Here is a 17,473-nt window from a genome sequence, read left to right on the forward strand (position 1 = left end):
AAGGATTGCTGTGGGGACCTCGCGTCACTCGCCGCACTCGTCCTCTCAGGATCGGGGTCCACAATTCGATATACTGTACCAGTGTCCGGCGTATCAGTACGTGAACAAGAGATCCGTTTACGTACCATAAAGGTACTAGGCTAAGGGTGGAATGCTTCTCTAGCACAGAGGCACCAGGTGATGAAATCCCAGTCAACCATGCTAGATAACACTCCGGGTTCCTAAAATAGGATGTGTGTGCATGTGAGATGCAGGTGTTTAGATGAAAGTGATGTAAGTGTGTGCAATAAGTTCGCGCAATCTATGATGCCTTCAGGTTTTGTTAGATTAAGTTTGAGTAAATGTGATGAGAAAATAAAGCATACAAACTAATCACAGCACCAGGATTTTACAAAGGAAATCAGTGATTCCTAAGGTTTCTATTTTGATAATTTAATGATTGAATATGTGATGGAATATTATGATCTGGAAATTTTTAAAACAATTTGATTTTAATTCAATTTACTCAAGGATTTTAAAAGGTTTCAATTCAGATTGTAGATTTACACATCAACATATAACAAATCTTTTCAGAACAAGATGAAATTTTTACAGTAACTTCTCCTTAATTATATAAGATTATAATAAAAATTTCATAGATTTTAAATATGGTTTGCTATTAGTTTTTCAATGTTGAAAGTTTCTGTCCAGATTGTGAATTAACACAGTAACGTATAGCAAATCAATTCAAAACAATATGAAATTTCTATAGTATGTTTATTACAATAAGAAAGGATTACTGTAAAAGTTTCATAAATTTTAAAAATGATTTACTATTAATTTACGATTTTACAAATATCCATCCAGATTATGAATTAACAAAGAAACACATAGTAAATCAAATCCAAATCAGTTTAAACTTTATGAAAACATGTAATTCCAGTAGTAATTATCAAACAAATATTTTCAGAAGTTTTCATTGCAATTTACTATTTTTATCAGATTTAATACAGCATGCATGATTTTACGTAAAAAATCATAAACAAATATCCAACAGAAACCAAAAATCTTGAAAAAATCACGGGAGATTAGATTAGATTTAATTTGCATCTCATCCAAATTTCACTTTTGAAAACATTATAGAGTTTTTGAAAATTGGTTTTTTCCAAAAATACCCCTAGAGTTAAATGAATTTTTAAACCCTTTAAATCAAATCAAGAATTCATAAAGAAATTCGTACTAATTCAAAATCTTACAATTATATTATGTTTAAATTTTCATTGATTTTGGATCTATGTTGACATCTTCTTAAATTCAATCTTTAGAATTTTACCCCTTTGAGGGTAAAGTTCAAAAGGTCAAATTACGGTCAAAACGAAGTCAAAATTCTTCGAAATTCCAGATTTCTACACTTCTTAATGTGCAAAACACTCAGAGATTGAAAAAAACATATTTTGAATAACAATAAGAAAAAATAAAAATAAATCACAAATTCTATCCTAGCATGCTTCTAGTTTAAGATATATGAAAGAGGGTTTTGGAATACCAACCTTGCTAGCTCTCCTTGTCTCTAGGGTAAGTAATCCTCGGATATACGCTTTGTCTTACCCTTTCAATTAGCAAAGAAAACCCCCAAAAAAAAATGTTGCCGCCGATCCGTTCCGCCGTCTTTCACTTTCTCTTAGAGGGAAGGATTGGGAGGTGATTGGGAGAGATAATGGAAGAAGAATATAGGGAAAGGGATTGGAGGGAGTGATTGGAAGAGATAATGGAAGAGAAAAAGATAATGGAAGATAAATCTCTCCTTTTTCTCCCCTTTTTTATGGATGGGAAGGAAGATATATATAGGGAGAGAAAGAGAGAGAGAGAGATGTGTTGGTGGAGAGCTCATCATGTTGTCCCTCTTAGTGGAGAATCCATCATCATTCTTCTTAGTGGAGGGCCCATCATGTTTCTTAGTGGAGAATCCATCATCATTCTTCTTAGTGGAGGGCCCATCATGTTTCTTAGTGGAGAATCCATCATCATTCTTCTTAGTGGAGGGCCCATCATGTTTCTTAGTGGAGAATCCATCATCATTCTTCTTAGTGGAGGGCCCATCATGTTTCTTAGTGGAGAATCCATCATTATTGTTCTTAGTGGAGGGCCCATCATGTTTCTTTAGTGGAGAATCCATCATTATTGTTCTTCATAAGAGGCCTCACAAGAGGCCCTACTGAGGCCCCACAATGTGGGCCCCACAACGTGGGCCCCACAATGTGGGCCCTCGGTTGATTCGAATTTTAAACAAATGATCAATGCGGGCCCACCAAACGGGTCCAAATTCTCCCTCGCTTGGATTCTTATGAATAATCTCTCTCAACCTCTCACGGAAAAATGCGAAACATGGCGGAAATGATCGGATGGGGTTTCTCCCAAGCATAGCGAACTTGGGTCTGGTCAAAATGGGGTGTCTACAGGCGCGGTTTTTATACCTTTGACCGCGTTGAAGAACGGGAGGCATCTTTCGGCGGACTTGGAAATAAACCGCCCCAGGGCTGCCACCAGCCCGGTCAGCCGCTGCACTTCTCTGATAGTATTGGGAGGAGTCAGCTCCATTACTGCCTTGATCTTCTCTGGATTTGCCTCTATTCCTCTCTGGCTTACCATGAAGCCCAGGAATTTGCCCGCCCCGACGCCAAACGTACACTTAGTCGGATTAAGCTTCATGTTGTGTTCCCTCAAAACTTGGAAGGCCTCTTTGAGGTCCGCGACGTGGTCGGAAGCACTTCTGCTCTTCACTAGCATATCATCAACGTAGACCTCCATGTTCCGGCCGATCTGATTTCTGAACAGCTTGTTGACGAGCCGCTGGTAAGTGGCTCCTGCATTCTTCAGTCCGAAAGGCATCACCCGATAGCAATAGGTCCCCTGGTCAGTAACAAACGATGTCTTCGGGATGTCTGACTCGTACATTCTGATCTGATTGTATCCTGAGAAAGCATCCATGAAACTGAGCAGCTCGTGACCTGCAGTAGCGTCAATGAGCTGATCTATTTTTGGGAGTGGGTAGCTGTCCTTTGGGCAGGCCTTATTCAGGTCTGTGAAGTCTATACAGGTCCTCCACTTCCCATTGGACTTTTTTACCATCACCACATTCGCGAGCCAGTCCGGGTACTGGATCTCGCGGACGAAATCGGCCTTCAAAAGCCTCTCCACCTCTTCTCTGATGGCTCTCCGCCTCTCTGGTGCAAAGTGCCTCCGCTTCTGCTTCACGGGCTTGCAGGTCTGATCGACACCGAGCTCATGGGTGCTAATTGATGGGTCGATGCCGGGCATGTCTGAAGGAGTCCAGGCAAAGACATCTGCATTGGCTCTGAGGAACTGAGCGAGATCCTGCTGCGCGGCCTCTGGCAGGGCAGAGCCTATCTGGACAACCCTCTGTTCGTCATCGCTGTTCAATTGGATAGAAATGAGGTCTTCGGCCGGCTCGTTGACTGTGATCTGCGCTTCATCTCTCAGATCATACAGCTCGATTGGCAAAGACTCAGACGCATTCTTCCCTCTCAGCGCCGCCGCATAGCACCGTCTTGATTGGGGCTGATCCCCTCTGACTTCACCTACGCCTCCTGGCGTAATGAACTTCATCTTCTGATGATAAGCGGAGGGAATAGCTCGGAGGAGGTTCTGGCCAGGGCGTCCTAGAATGGCATTATAGGCCGACTTGGCCTTCACCACCAGGAAGGTCACCATGGCGAAGGACTGGCAGGGCGGCTCCCCGATAAGAACTGGAAGCTCAATCTGCCCTTCAACCTTGACAACTTCTCCTGAGAACCCGAACAGATCAGAGTTGGCCGGCTTCAGACGGTCAGTTCCGATCAGCATCTGCTCGAAGGCGTGGTAGTAGAGGATGTCTGCGGAGCTCCCGTTGTCGACCAAGATCTTCTTCATTTCCCAGTTCGCCACTAGCATGGTGACGACCAGGGCATCATCATGCGGGAGGATCAGACCGTCAAGATCTGCTTCTGAAAAGGATATCTCGTTTTCCGGCTTGGCCTTCTTACTGCAGGCATGGACGGCGTTGACCTGCCGGGCATAAGTCCTGCGGGCCGATGAAGAGGTCCCTCCCGCGGTCGGCCCTCCTGAAATGGTACCAATAACACCATGAGGTTGAGGTTGAGGTTGAGGTACCTGAGGAGGGAGAATGGCCGGGGCAGGAGCTTGGATGCGGTCGCCCAGAGGTTGGGCGTCTCGGGGGCTTCTATCTCTGGGCCTCGGGTTGTCCTGGCGCTCCCTTCTGTTGTCATTATTTTTTAAGTACCTTCCGAGGTACCCTCTGCTTATCAGCTGCTCGATCTCCTCCTTCAGATGAATGCATGCATTGGTGTCATGGCCGTGACTCTTATGGAACCGGCAATACCTGGACATATCTTGCGTGCCCGCCTCTGATGTCTGCTTCTTCGGCCATCGGATAAAGTCCTCCTTCCGAATGGCCGCCAAGATTTGGGCCCTGGATGCGGTGAGCGGGGTGTAGCGCTCCCTCGGCGGGGGGCTCCTCTCCTTCCGGAGCCGGGGGGAGCTCCTCTCCTTCCGGGGCGGGCTGCTCTCCTTCCTCTGAGGTCTGTCGTCCCTACGTTGCTTGGCAGGGTTCTTCTCGTCGGGTCTTCTCTTGCTGACGGAATCCAGGGCGGCGAGAGTTTCCTCGACGGAGATGTACTCTTCCGCCCCGGTCATCAGATCTGCCAGGGACTGCGGATTGCGCCGGGCAACTGCACGTCTGAAGTCAGTTGACCGGGCTCCGGCCAGAAGGGCATTCGTTGCCGCGGAGGGATCCGGGTTGGGTACCTGCAGGGCCTCCCTATTGACCGGCTAACTGTCTCAGGGCCATCAGTGAAGCTGTTGTCTTTCGAGGTCTTCTGCTGCTCATGAAATGTCGGGCCAGGTCATCCCCGAAGTCATCGAAATTGTCCACAGAGTTGGGCTTCAGCCGCGAGTACCAGTCTCTCGCGGCTCCAGTTAATGTGGTGGGGAGTGCCCTGCAAAGGAACCCGTCCGACACCCCGTGGAGAAGCATCGTGGTTCTGAAAGTCTGCAGATGATCCACGGGGTCGGTGGTCCCATCGTATTGCGGGATCTGCAGCATCTTGAAGCCCATGGGGACTGCCGCACCGAGTACTCTGTCTGTGAAAGGAGGATTGCTACTGAAGATCCTCGAAGCAGGGCGGCCATGATCTCTGGCCAGCTCTTCGATTCTATTGTCAATCTTCTGGATCCTCAGTAACATTGGATCATCCCTCTGTTCGGCCTGACGGGCAGGTCTGCTCCTAATGGCTGATGGGCTCATTGCAGAACCAGACTGGCTGAGCGGACTCCTTCGCCGGTGCCGCGATCCCTCTCCGTGCATGGGGTCTCTCTTGCTGCCACGCTTCTGCACGGAGGGAGATCGTGACCGGTGATGCTGACGAGGCTCGGGGCGCACGTTCCTGTCCCGCGAGCGATGGTCTCTTCTTGTGGAGTGACGAGTCTGGTCCCGGGGTGGAGATGCGCGTTCTCTACGGGAGCTCTCTCCCCTCTGAACGGGTCGAGAAACTTCGACTGGGTGTTGCTGGAGTGCGGGGGCCGCATTCCTGAACTGCGCAACTACAGCAGTCATTTCTTGAAAAAGGGCCCGCATCTCCCTTGGGGTCGGAGTAGGGTCTGAGCGGTCCGAGCGAGGCGAAGTCCGCTCCACGGCCGCCCCGACCTCTACCTGCGAGGCCAGTCGCTCACTTCGTCCTTCGCGGGGGGCCGTAGCCCGGGTAGCCCGCGAAGTCGGAGGTGCTCGCTTGCCGGTCTGTCCTACCATTGTTTCTTGAGATAAGATGTCGAACAGCTTTTTGTTGCGGCCGTCCCACGGATGGCGCCAAATCTGTTAGGTCTAAAATTGGTAACAGGTTATGGTAGGGCTGGATGGTCCGAGCTAACAAGTCACGACTGAAGGGCTGGTTGAGTCCTGCGCTGCACAAGGGTACAGACAACAAAGAAAAGGGTCAGAAGACCAACCCGGAGTGTTACTCCGGACGGGCGCTTCGACACTCAAGTCAGTATGAGCAGGAGTGCAGAGCAATGTCAGAGCAAAAGCTTAGTTTTTGATTCTCAGATTTCAGGACCCTCACCTTAGTACAAGTGAAGGCTATTTATAGTGATTCTGAGCCACCTGTCTAGGACAGGTGGTAGTTCTGAGCCACCTGTCCAAGACAGGTGGTGGCCTCTGTATGGACCAGGTCTCATACCTAAGGAGGGCAGGTGGAAGTCCCTGATTGGTCCAGGTGTCATACCTAGTAGGGACAGGTGTTGGCCTTCCAACGGTCCTTGTGAGGGCCACGTGCCAGCAGCCAATTGGATGCTGAGTTCGGACCCATCAGTGCTGAGTCCGGATCCCATCAGTGCTGAGTCCGGACCCCATCAGGAGGATTTCATTTGATCAAGATGGGCCAAACATGAAGCAGCATGAGTTCCAATGGTGATGATTAGAAGTTGTATTTCACAGGGGATCTGAATCATGTGCTCCTTATCACCTTATCGGGGACTTGACTTGAGCAACACACGTGACCACACAACTTACAAAAGTGAAAATGTTTTCCCCAATGCTTTCCTTGAGAAACTTTCATTCAAACACGACATTGTAGAATGTACCGAAGTGCAATCTGATTTCTTTGGAGCTTTGTGAACACCCTAAACAAAAAAACTGGGTTTCTAGAGTTCCCTCCAAGAGAATCAAGGAAATTTGAGAGGGCAATAGAAAAAAGGCGGCTATTTTTACTTTTATGATAGAGGAGACAATGACCTGCAAAAGAAAAGCAATACATGAAGTAGCCCAAGATATGGCGAGGGTTGTGTTGTGTCCACTAGCTATGATTCCCTACCCACTTGACTGGAGTGAAAAACTGTCCAGGTTCAATGAACAGAACTTATACCCTTGTATGTATACGTCCTTTAACCTATGAGATTTCAACCCAAATGTATTATTAATTAAGTGCATGGAGACTATAAATAGAGAAGAGGATATAGTCATCTCTTCACCCATCAAACCATCTTAGACATTTATGGTTGACACTTTAGACCTCCATGCGTTTTTGTTTGTGGGTTGTGTAGGGAAGCTCAACAAGTTGGGTGTATCCCTGGAGTTCCTCTAACCACTTCTGCATTACTCTGTAGTGTTGCTGAAGTGTTTGGGGGAACTCTGGGTGTTCCTCAACGCTAACAATCTCCTAAGCTTTAGAGGTCTCAACCATATATGATAGAGTTATACAGCAAAGTTGGGATTCCAAAAGAAGTTGGGTTTCCCTTGGAGTTCCTTCAACCACTTCTGGAGTATCAGTCTCTATATTGATTCCTCTGAAGTGTTTGGAGGAACTCTGAGAGTGGTCCAACACTATTCATTTCCAGCTTCCGAAAGGACTTGGAGGTGCTGTGTTTTGATGAACTAAAGAAGGTGGTATTTTGCTTTCTCTTTTCCTTTTCTGCTTTTTTATGGACAGTCAGGTTTAGTGAGGACATTGAAACTTAATGGCATTAGGGTTTGGCTAAAGCCTCATTACTTTGTTGCATCGTGCAATGCCCCCATTGAACTGAGCGAAATTATGGGTTAGATCATATTGCAAGGACTAAAATCTGCAGCTTGACACATTTTTTTTTTGGGTACCACGCAAAAGCGAAGATCCCACTTGGAAAAGTGAATGGATGTCGAAGGCCTTACAAGGGTTGGGCAGGCTCCCCTTAATGGCTAGCTTTTAAGGGCGAGTTCTATCTGGGTCCCAACAGGTGGCGACAAATCGGGGCGTGGTAGCCCATGTGTACCCACGAGGATGGAGAAAATTCCTCGGGGAAGATCTCGTAGGTCTGGGAAGAAGTAAGAAATTTTATGAAAGTCTTTAATTCTCTGTACGCACATATATCTTTATACAAATTAGATATCTATTCTATTCAAACTTCATCTCAAACTAGGATAAACTCTATCTTTAACTAGCTAATTAAAGAGAGACTAAGATATACATTATCTCTAAAATCCCATGCTAATTAACTAAAGAGACCCAAAATAAATAAGGCTAGATATGTCATTTTATCACCAAAATAGGGGTGGTTTTTGTCATAAAAATTATTTATGTGTTTATAGGAGGCTTTTCTCCAGTGGATAACTATGGAGGCAAGTCCACAACAAAATAGTGGGGCTCACATATCTGGGTAATCTAAACCATTCATTTAATGGACCCCAAAGTAAATAGGATGTGCTCCCAAAAAAATTCTCGATAAGATGATCCCAACAGTTGCCGCTGAAATCTGGATTGGGGCTGAATCCGCTTCTAGGGCAGAGGTTAGCAACCTGTGTACATGAACAAATCGTCAGAAAACCACCCGGAGTTTGGACTTCAGGAAGGCACTCCTATGGTTAAGTCAATAGTAGCAACAAATAAGAAGGCTAAGCACTCAGAAGGCTTAGCAAAAACTATGAGAGGTTTGCGTGAGAGTCCTAGAAGGCAGGGAAAGTTGCCTCTTTGGGGCTCTTTCCTAATTATCTGACTTTCATTCCTGGAAAGCAGGGTTTTCAAGTTTATCTCTGGTGTTTGCTTTTTGAAGCCACAGCTTTAGGGCTTAAGGTTTTTAGGGCTCCCATATGAGCTGTGAAATTATCGTCTTGCCCCAAGCCTATTTAGGTGGTGTCTACCATGTGTCCACTCTGGTTGGGCGGCTGTTTTTAACCCCCACTATGGTTTTGGTCGTTTTCATACACTGGCACCATTTTTAAACATACATAGATCCGGGGTTAGGATCATCGTATAATCTTACGGAGAAGGTTTTATTATATATATATAATAAAAATAAGGGCTTAATGTTCCCGAGTGCAGAACAAAGTGGGCCCCCATTTTTGGGGGGAACCAAAGCATTCATTTGATGAGCCTTATCTTAGACAAGGTTTAAAATTTTGGTTTCGGAATGCATTTCGGTCCTCACCGAAACCGAAATTTCAGACGAAATCGATCGAAATTAAATAAAGTAATATTTTATCCCATACCAAATTTCAAAGAAATCAATAATGAATAAAAAACTGATTTTTTGGAGATATTCCTGGATATTCCTGGAATTTCAGCCCGAAATTCCAGGGGAAACGAAATTTCAAAATTTCCGTCGAAATTTTATAACGTTTCGACTTTACCCAACTTGAGTTTCGGTCGACCAAAACCCAAAATTTCAGATTTCGGTCGAAATTTAAAACCTTGGTCTTAGATAGGGTGCCCACAAAAAATCAGCTCCATTGGTCCAAGTCACATCCGTATAGGACCTCCTATTGGTGGAACTCCAAATGAAGCCTTAATTATCATGGGAGGATTTCATTTGATCAAGATGGGCCAAACATGAAGCAGCATGAGTTCCAATGGTGATGATTAGAAGTTGTATTTCACAGGGGATCTGAATCATGTGCTCCTTATCCCCTTATCGGGGACTTCACTTGAGCAACACACGTGACCACACAACTTACAAAAGTGAAAATGTTTGCCCCAATGCTTTCCTTGAGAAACTTTCATTCAAACACGACACTGTAGAATGTACCGAAGTGCAATCTGATTTCTTTGGAGCTTTGTTAACACCCTAAACAAAAAAACTGGGTTTCTAGAGTTCCCTCCAAGAGAATCAAGGAAATTTGAGAGGGCAATAGAAAAAAGGCGGCTATTTTTACTTTTATGACAGAGGAGACAATGACCTACAAAAGAAAAGCAATACATGAAGTAGCCCAAGATATGGCAAGGGTTGTGTTATGTCCACAAGCTATGATTCTCTACCCACTTGACTGGAGTGAAAAACTGTCCAGGTTCAATGAACAGAACTTACACCCTTGTATGTATACGTCCTTTAACCTATGAGATTTCATCCCAAATGTATTATTAATTAAGTGCATGGAGACTATAAATAGAGAAGAGGATAGTCATCTCTTCACCCATCAAACCATCTTACACATATATGGTTGACACTTTAGACCTCCATACGTTTTTGTTTGTGGGTTGTGTAGGGAAACTCAACAAGTTGGGTGTATCCCTGGAGTTCCTCTAACCACTTCTGCATTACTCTGTAGCGTTGCTGAAGTGTTTGGGGGAACTCTGGGTGTTCCTCAACGCTAACAATCTCCTAAGCTTTAGAGATCTCAACCATATATGATAGAGTTATACAGCAAAGTTGGGATTCCAAAAGAAGTTGGGTTTCCCTTGGAGTTCCTTCAACCACTTCTGGAGTATCAGTCTCTATATTTATTCCTCTGAAGTGTTTGGAGGAACTCTAAGAGTGGTCCAACAATACTCATTTCCAGCTTCCGAAAGGACTTGGAGGTGCTGTGCTTTGATGAAGTAAAGAAGGTGGTATTTTGCTTTCTCTTTTCCTTTTCTGCTTATTTATGGACAGTCAGGTTTAGGGAGGACATTGAAACTTAATGGCATTAGGGTTTGTCTAAGGCCTCATTACTTTGTTGCATCGTGCAATGCCCCCATTGCACTGAGCGAAATTATGGGTGAGATCATATTGCAAGGACTAAAATCTGCAGCTTGACACATTTTTTTTTTGGGTACCACGCAAAAGCGAAGATCCCACTTGGAAAAGTGAATGGATGTCGAAGGCCATATAAGGGTTGGGCAGGCTCCCCTTAATGGCTAGCTTTTAAGGGCTAGTTTTATCTGTGTCCCAACGGGTGGCGACAAATCGGGGCGTGGTAACCCTTGTGTACCCACGAGGATGGAGAAAATTCCTCGGGGAAGATCTCGTAGGTCTGGGAAGAAGTAAGAAATTTGATGAGTCTTTAATTCTCTGTACGCACATCCATCTTTATACAAATTAGATATATTTTCTATTCAAACTTCATCTCATACTAGGATAAACTCTATCTTTAACTAGCTAATTAAAGAGAGACTAAGACATACATTATCTCTAAAATCCCATGCTAATTAACTAAAGAAACCCAAAATAAATAAGGCTAGATATGTCATTTTATCACCAAAATAGGGGTGGTTTTTGTCATAAAAATTATTTATGTGTTTATTGGAGGCTTTTGTACTGTGGATAACTGTGGAGGCAAGTCCACAACAAAATAGTGGGGCTCACATATTTGGGTAATCTAAACCATTCATTTAATGGACCCCAAAGTAAATAGGATGTGCTCCCAAAAAAATTCTCCATAAGATGATCCCAACAGTTGCCGCTGAAATCTGGATTGGGGCTGAATCCGCTTCTAGGGCAGAGGTTAGCAACTTGCGTACATGAACAAATCATCAGAAAACCACTCGGACTTTGGACTCCAGACTTTGGACTCCAGGAAGGCACTCCTATGCTTAAGTCAATCGCAACAACAAATAAGAAGGCTGAGCACTCAGAAGGCTTAGCAAAAACTATGAGAGGTTTGAGTGAGAGTCCTGGAAGAAGGGGAAAGTTGCCTCTTTGGGGCTCTTTCTTAATTATCTGACTTTCATTCCTGGAAAGCAGGGTTTTCAAGTTTATCTCTGGTGTTTGCTTTTTGAAGCCGCAGCTTTAGGGCTTAAGGTTTTTAGGGCTCCCATATGAGCTGTGAAATTATCGTCTTGCCCCAGGCCTATTTAGGTGGTGTCTACCATGTGTCCACTCTGGTTGGGCGGCGGTTTTAACCCCCACTATGGTTTTGGTCGTTCTCATACACTGGCACCATTTTTAAACATACATAGATCTGGGGTTAGGATCATCGTATAATCTTACGGAGAAGGTTTTATTATATATATAATAAAAATAAGGACTTAATGTTCCCGAGTGCAGAACAAAGTGGGCCCCCATTTTTGGGGGGAACCAAAGCATTCATTTGATGAGCCTTATCTTAGACAAGGTTTAAAATTTTGGTTTCGGAATGCATTTCGGTCCTCACTGAAATTTCTCGAAACTGAAATTTCAGACGAAATCGATCGAAATTAAATAAAGTAATATTTTATCCCATACCAAATTTCAAAGAAATCAATAATGAATAAAAAACTGATTTTTTGGAAATGAAATTTCACAATTTCCGTCGAAATTTTATAACATTTCGACTTTACCCAATTTTGGTTTCGGTCGACCGAAACCCAAAATTTCATATTTCGGTCAAAATTTAAAACCTTGATCTTAGAGAGGGTGCCCACAAAAAAGCAGTCCATTGGACCTTCCTAACGTTTCCATTTGTGAAGGAAAAAAATGGGCAGATTTGTGGACAAAAAATATGTGTCCATTTTCCCCTCCATAAATGGACACCCTAAGATGATCCAATGGAGCTGGTTTTTGGTACACAGCCTATTCATGATGGGACTCATCAAATGAATGTTTTGGATCACCCCAAAATTGTAGGCCCACCCCTGTTTTTTGCACTCGCAGAAACAGTTTTCCCTAAAAATAATTAGTCCAATTGCAATATATTATATCTTGCATATGCTCAATGAAACATCTTTTGCATATGCTCAATGGATTACTTCATAGAGACAAACTTGTCATATGGAGAAAGGTAGGGGTTTCTCAGTGGACCCAGACCTCTCATAGATCCGAACAATAGTGGATGAGACTTTAGTACAGCTGTCTCCTTTTCCTCATTTTAGAATGGGGCACTCTTTTTGGCAATGACTCAAGCCTCTACGTGTAAAGAGAGGGATCGTATAAAAGATGTGGGCCACAATATCTAGATGTTTGTACGCCCACTCACAAGTACTTTACGGCTTACCCCATAAGATGATCCAAACCGTCCATTTGATAGGCCACCATATAAATAGGTTTTGTGCCAAACAGCATGATGATCCATAGAGGTTTCCAAAATATGCCCTTCATCTATAGATTGAAGGGCTAGGATCATCATATGGAAATGATTTTTGGGAACAACCAATTTATATCGTGGCCCATCAAATGGACGGTTTGGATCATCCTATGGTAAATGGCGTACGATACTTGTTAAAAAATACTTGACTATATGGACTTACTTGTGTGCCAAAATTCATTTCGATAGGATAATCCCAACCCAGTGATCCATTGAGGTTTTCAAAATATGTCATTCCTCTATAGATTGTAGGGATGGGATCATCATATGGGAATGATCAAATGGACAGTTTTGATCATCCTATGGTGTAAGCCGTAAAATACATTTTGAAAAAAAAAAATCTTCACTACTTTTTTTCTTATAGGTAAGCTGGGTTTGGCGGGGACCCCTACTGTCTTATTAAAAAATACTTCATTACATGGGCTTACACCATTTATATTCTACTTCTGTAGTATTGCAAGAATTTTGTGACAAAGCTTGCAAACCAAAAATTATTTCTTACACTCCCTACTTTATACATGACAAAATACAATTGAAGCCGGCCCTACCAAAATAAAATAAAAAATATTGTATGACTTACAGCATAGGATGATCCAAACCGTCCATTTGATGGGCCACAACGTACATAGGTTGTTCCCAAAAAACACATTTCCATATGATGATCCTAGCTCTGCAGTATACAGAGGAGCGGCATATTTAGGAAACATCTATTGATCGGAGGATTCGGTGATCCAATGGAAATGGATTTTGGCAAACAACCTACTTACATTGTGGCCCATCAAATGGACAGTTTGGATCATCCTACGATGTAAGCCATACAATACTTTTTGAAAAAAATACTCACTATAAGGACTTACAACATATAAAAACTTTCATAATCACATCATTTCTCTCTAAATCATGGGGAAAAGAAATTCCCCCAAGAAAATTTTTTCATCAAAAATGTTTTTCTTACAATCCAATAAAGATTTACCAGGAATCAACCCTATTTAATTTTTATTTAGAGGGACCTTCAATTTATGATAACATCATTCTAATTTAACCATAATCATATCAATTTCCTTTAAATCGTGGAAATAAAATATTTGCCTAAGAAATTTTTTCCATAGGAAATGTTTTTCTTCCAATCCAATAAAGATTTGTCTTGGGTAAAAGTTTTTAGGATGTAAAATTTAGACCAACCACCAGCTACCATACGCATCTGACTTTAATATACAACATGGACAAAAAATTCCCCCCTATAAAAATTTGGGAAATGATAAATGCGCCCCTTTTCATCACTTGCATACCGGGTGCATTGTACATGGCAATCATGTCACTTCATTCCTTCAAATGTGAAGTACATCAGCCCCTTTGCAGTCATAGATACACTGTAGCTGGGTGTCCCAACTGATGAAAAGGGGGGCATTTATCATTTCCCTAAATATTTTCCATCAAAAATGTTTTTCTTGCAAAAGAAAAATGTTTTACATGGCTAAAAAAACATTTTCTAAAGAATTTTTTTCATTGCAAATGTCTTTCTTCCGATCCAATAATGATTTGTCTTAGGTAAAAGGTTTTAGGACCTAAAATTTAAACAAACCACTAGCTACCATAGGCATCTAAGGTTAGCACACAGCTAATAAAACATGTTCTAAATATGGAACTAATTTTATGACTAATATGTTGAAGGGCTAGATATGGTAGATGACTCTTGTTCACCACTTAATTATTTCTTCAATCCATACTTTGCTAGATCCAAATATCTCTAGAAGCTTCAAGCTATACGAAGCTCCTTCCAATTCTACACAGATGGCATAAAATTCGCTATTAGGACCTTCAAAAGCAAGAATCAAATTGCCATTAGCGTCGAAAATAATAACTCCACAGCGACCTGATCTACGATATCAAGGATGTCAAATAATTATTTGTTGTTTAACTAAAATTTTGTTTATTCAAGTAATGGGGGAGTTAAATTGTTACGGGCTTTAAATTTTTCTATAGATTTTAGCTAAAACATTTTTTGCTTTTCCTAGAGGTATTGAGGTCATTATTTTTCACTATTGCACCGTGCGATGGGTAATATAAAGGAATATGTAATCGATAATCTTAATTTTTTGAATGAGAGTTTTAACATTAACCCATTGATTAATCTTTCTCTATTAAGTTTTGAACTTTTCATCACCAGCATTTACACGTCATTGGAACATGCCGGCACGACCGCTAGGTATTAAATGTGAGGATAAAAAGCTCCCATGAAGGAATTATTTAAGACGTGCTGCCGTCACGAATCACCCGTTTCTTTGGCATCTCCTTTGTTTTTACTCGTGATGATGTACACACCTTCCTTGTTATGCTTTTATCAGAAATTTTTTAAAAGTGCAACTGATTTTACATTCTCAACATTTTGAAACAGTTACTGAAAATGACGTGGATCAAATGAAGGGCCCTTTTCTGGCTGTTTAAGCAAGGGCGCCCTTGCATCTATCATTCCTCAATTAAATTTAAATTTAAATTTTCCCAAAATTTTATATATAGGTCCCATTCAAAAGGTCAGACCTAGGACCAGTCCGAAAATCACTGAGAATAGGATCCGAGCGGATCGTGACCTGGACGTGGGTGATCATTAAATAGTACCCGAAAATGAGAGAGAAGCAGTTTCAGATGGAGATTTGAGAGGCGAGAGAGGCGGAAGAGAAGAGATCCAAATCCTTCGAAAACAAAAAGAAAAAAGAGCGATTCTGAAGCTTCAGATAAGGTAGAGATTGATTGTGTGTAGTGAAGAAGGAAAATATGGATTGATTGTGTAAGAAATTGAGATCTGAAGAGATTTATTTTCCGATCAAAGAGAAGGGAGAGGATCGGGATCTGAAGCCATAGGAGGAGAGACAGAGATCCATGTCTGGCGAGAAAAATTGGACGGACGAGATTTAGTTGGAGAACAAAGCATTAGATATAGTAAAGAGGAAGAATTCGGAAATTAGAGAAGCAATAGGTAGCAGATTTACGAAGGAGGATTAAAGAAGGAAAGAAATCATCTGCCTCTGAAAAAAAAAGGGGAAGGAAAAGCGGTGGAATTTCTCAGATCCGTCCAAAAGAGAGTAGAAAACTCAAAGAATCGAGCAGAAAACTATTGATCCATCAAAAGAAGGACCAAAATTTCCAAGATTGGAGAAAAATCAACCAAATTCCCTATGTTTAAAAGTCTATCGGCAGAAAATCGTGAAAATCCTTGCTAAGATTCGCTGTAAAAAAGAGGAAAATATCGGATCTGGACAGCATAAAAGAGAATACGTGAAATTCCGTATGTTTTAAAGTCTACAGGCTGAAAATTCGTGAAAATCCTTCCTAGGATTCCCGCTAAGAGGGGAAAAAGTCGGATCCTGTACAGGATAAAGACTCTAAACACAGAGATTCAAAATGAACGGTGGCGATGAACCTGTGAAGCTCGATGACGATCAGATCTCGGAGCTTCGCGAGATTTTCCGATCATTTGATCGAAACAACGACGGAAGCTTAACTGAGCTCGAGCTTGGGTTACTCCTCAGATCGGTCGGTCTAAAACCAAGCACAGACCAACTCGATGCCCTAATTCAAAAGGCTGATACAAATAGCAACGGCCTAATAGAATTCTCGGAATTTGTAAACTTAGTAGCGCCGGAGCTCCTCCCGGGAAAATCACCTTACACCGAAGAACAGCTCCGGCGACTTTTCCGGCTATTTGATCGGGACGGCAATGGTTACATTACTGCTGCAGAATTGGCACATTCTATGGCCAAGTTAGGGCACGCATTGACTGTGGAGGAATTGACGGGGATGATTAAAGAGGCTGATACTGATGGTGATGGTCGGATTAATTTTTCGGAGTTCTCTAGAGCAATTACCTCTGCGGCATTCGATAATTCTTGGACCTGAAAGTTTGGGTCTGATCTCTTTTTGTGTTTAATTTCTTGAATAGTTAGGATTCTGGGTTGATCACACTATCTTAGTTTTACATTTTCTCTTCCCATTTGTTTTTCTTTCCTTGGTGTTTTTTTGGTGTTTTTTTTTTTAATCTTTTAATTGATTGTATGGGATATTGGCTTCTTTCTAGGCCCTGTTTGAATGGCAAGAAAAACATTTTGTAATTTTTTTTGAATCCATGATTTAGAGGGAAATGATATGATTATGGTTAATTTAGTAATAGGTTTCTATTTTCATATCCCAAAAATAGATAGAGCTGGATTCCTTTGTGGGAGGAAAATATCTTGTAATCGGTTTCTATTTTCATCTCCCAAAAATCGGGTTTTTAGCTGCTTTTGTTTAGGGGCTGCCGTAAGGATAAGCAGATTTTAGAATCTTGGATTTCTCGGAAGGACACCAGCCATTTCACTTCTCTTTAGAATCTTGGATTTTAAGTAAGAGATCCAGGTTTTAGAAATCTCTCCCCATCCTGAGATTTCTAAAACTTGGAAACATTGGATGATCTCCTACTCTCTTGCTGATGGAAATAAGGGCTAGAAATCATAAAATCAAACGACAATTTTGAAGAAATCCAAGATTCTAAAATCCATGTATCCAGACCGCCCCTTAGTGATTTAGAGAAACGAGCAGGGCAGCCATTGGCAAAGAACAACATTTTTATTTCTAATACTTCAGCTGGATAAAGAAATATTTTATAAATCTTATTTTCATGGTAGCCAAACATGCCCTAACAAAGTCTTTTTCAAGTCCTAC

At 42.2% G+C, this 17,473-nt stretch overlaps 1 protein-coding gene across 1 annotated transcript; it reads left to right on the forward strand.

The window, feature by feature from the left end:
• Positions 1 to 15,331: 15,331 nt before the first annotated feature.
• LOC143883446 (putative calcium-binding protein CML11) lies at positions 15,332 to 16,737 on the forward strand. The gene has a single exon (XM_077386794.1). The coding sequence runs from the start codon at positions 16,178 to 16,180 to the stop codon at positions 16,670 to 16,672; it is 495 nt and encodes a 164-aa protein (XP_077242909.1). The 5' UTR covers positions 15,332 to 16,177; the 3' UTR covers positions 16,673 to 16,737.
• Positions 16,738 to 17,473: the final 736 nt, after the last annotated feature.

This window comes from Tasmannia lanceolata, unplaced genomic scaffold (assembly GCF_043159265.1).
Source record: "Tasmannia lanceolata isolate RefF3 unplaced genomic scaffold, GAP_Taslan_0.1 ptg000008l, whole genome shotgun sequence".
Taxonomy (NCBI): Eukaryota; Viridiplantae; Streptophyta; class Magnoliopsida; order Canellales; family Winteraceae; genus Tasmannia; species Tasmannia lanceolata.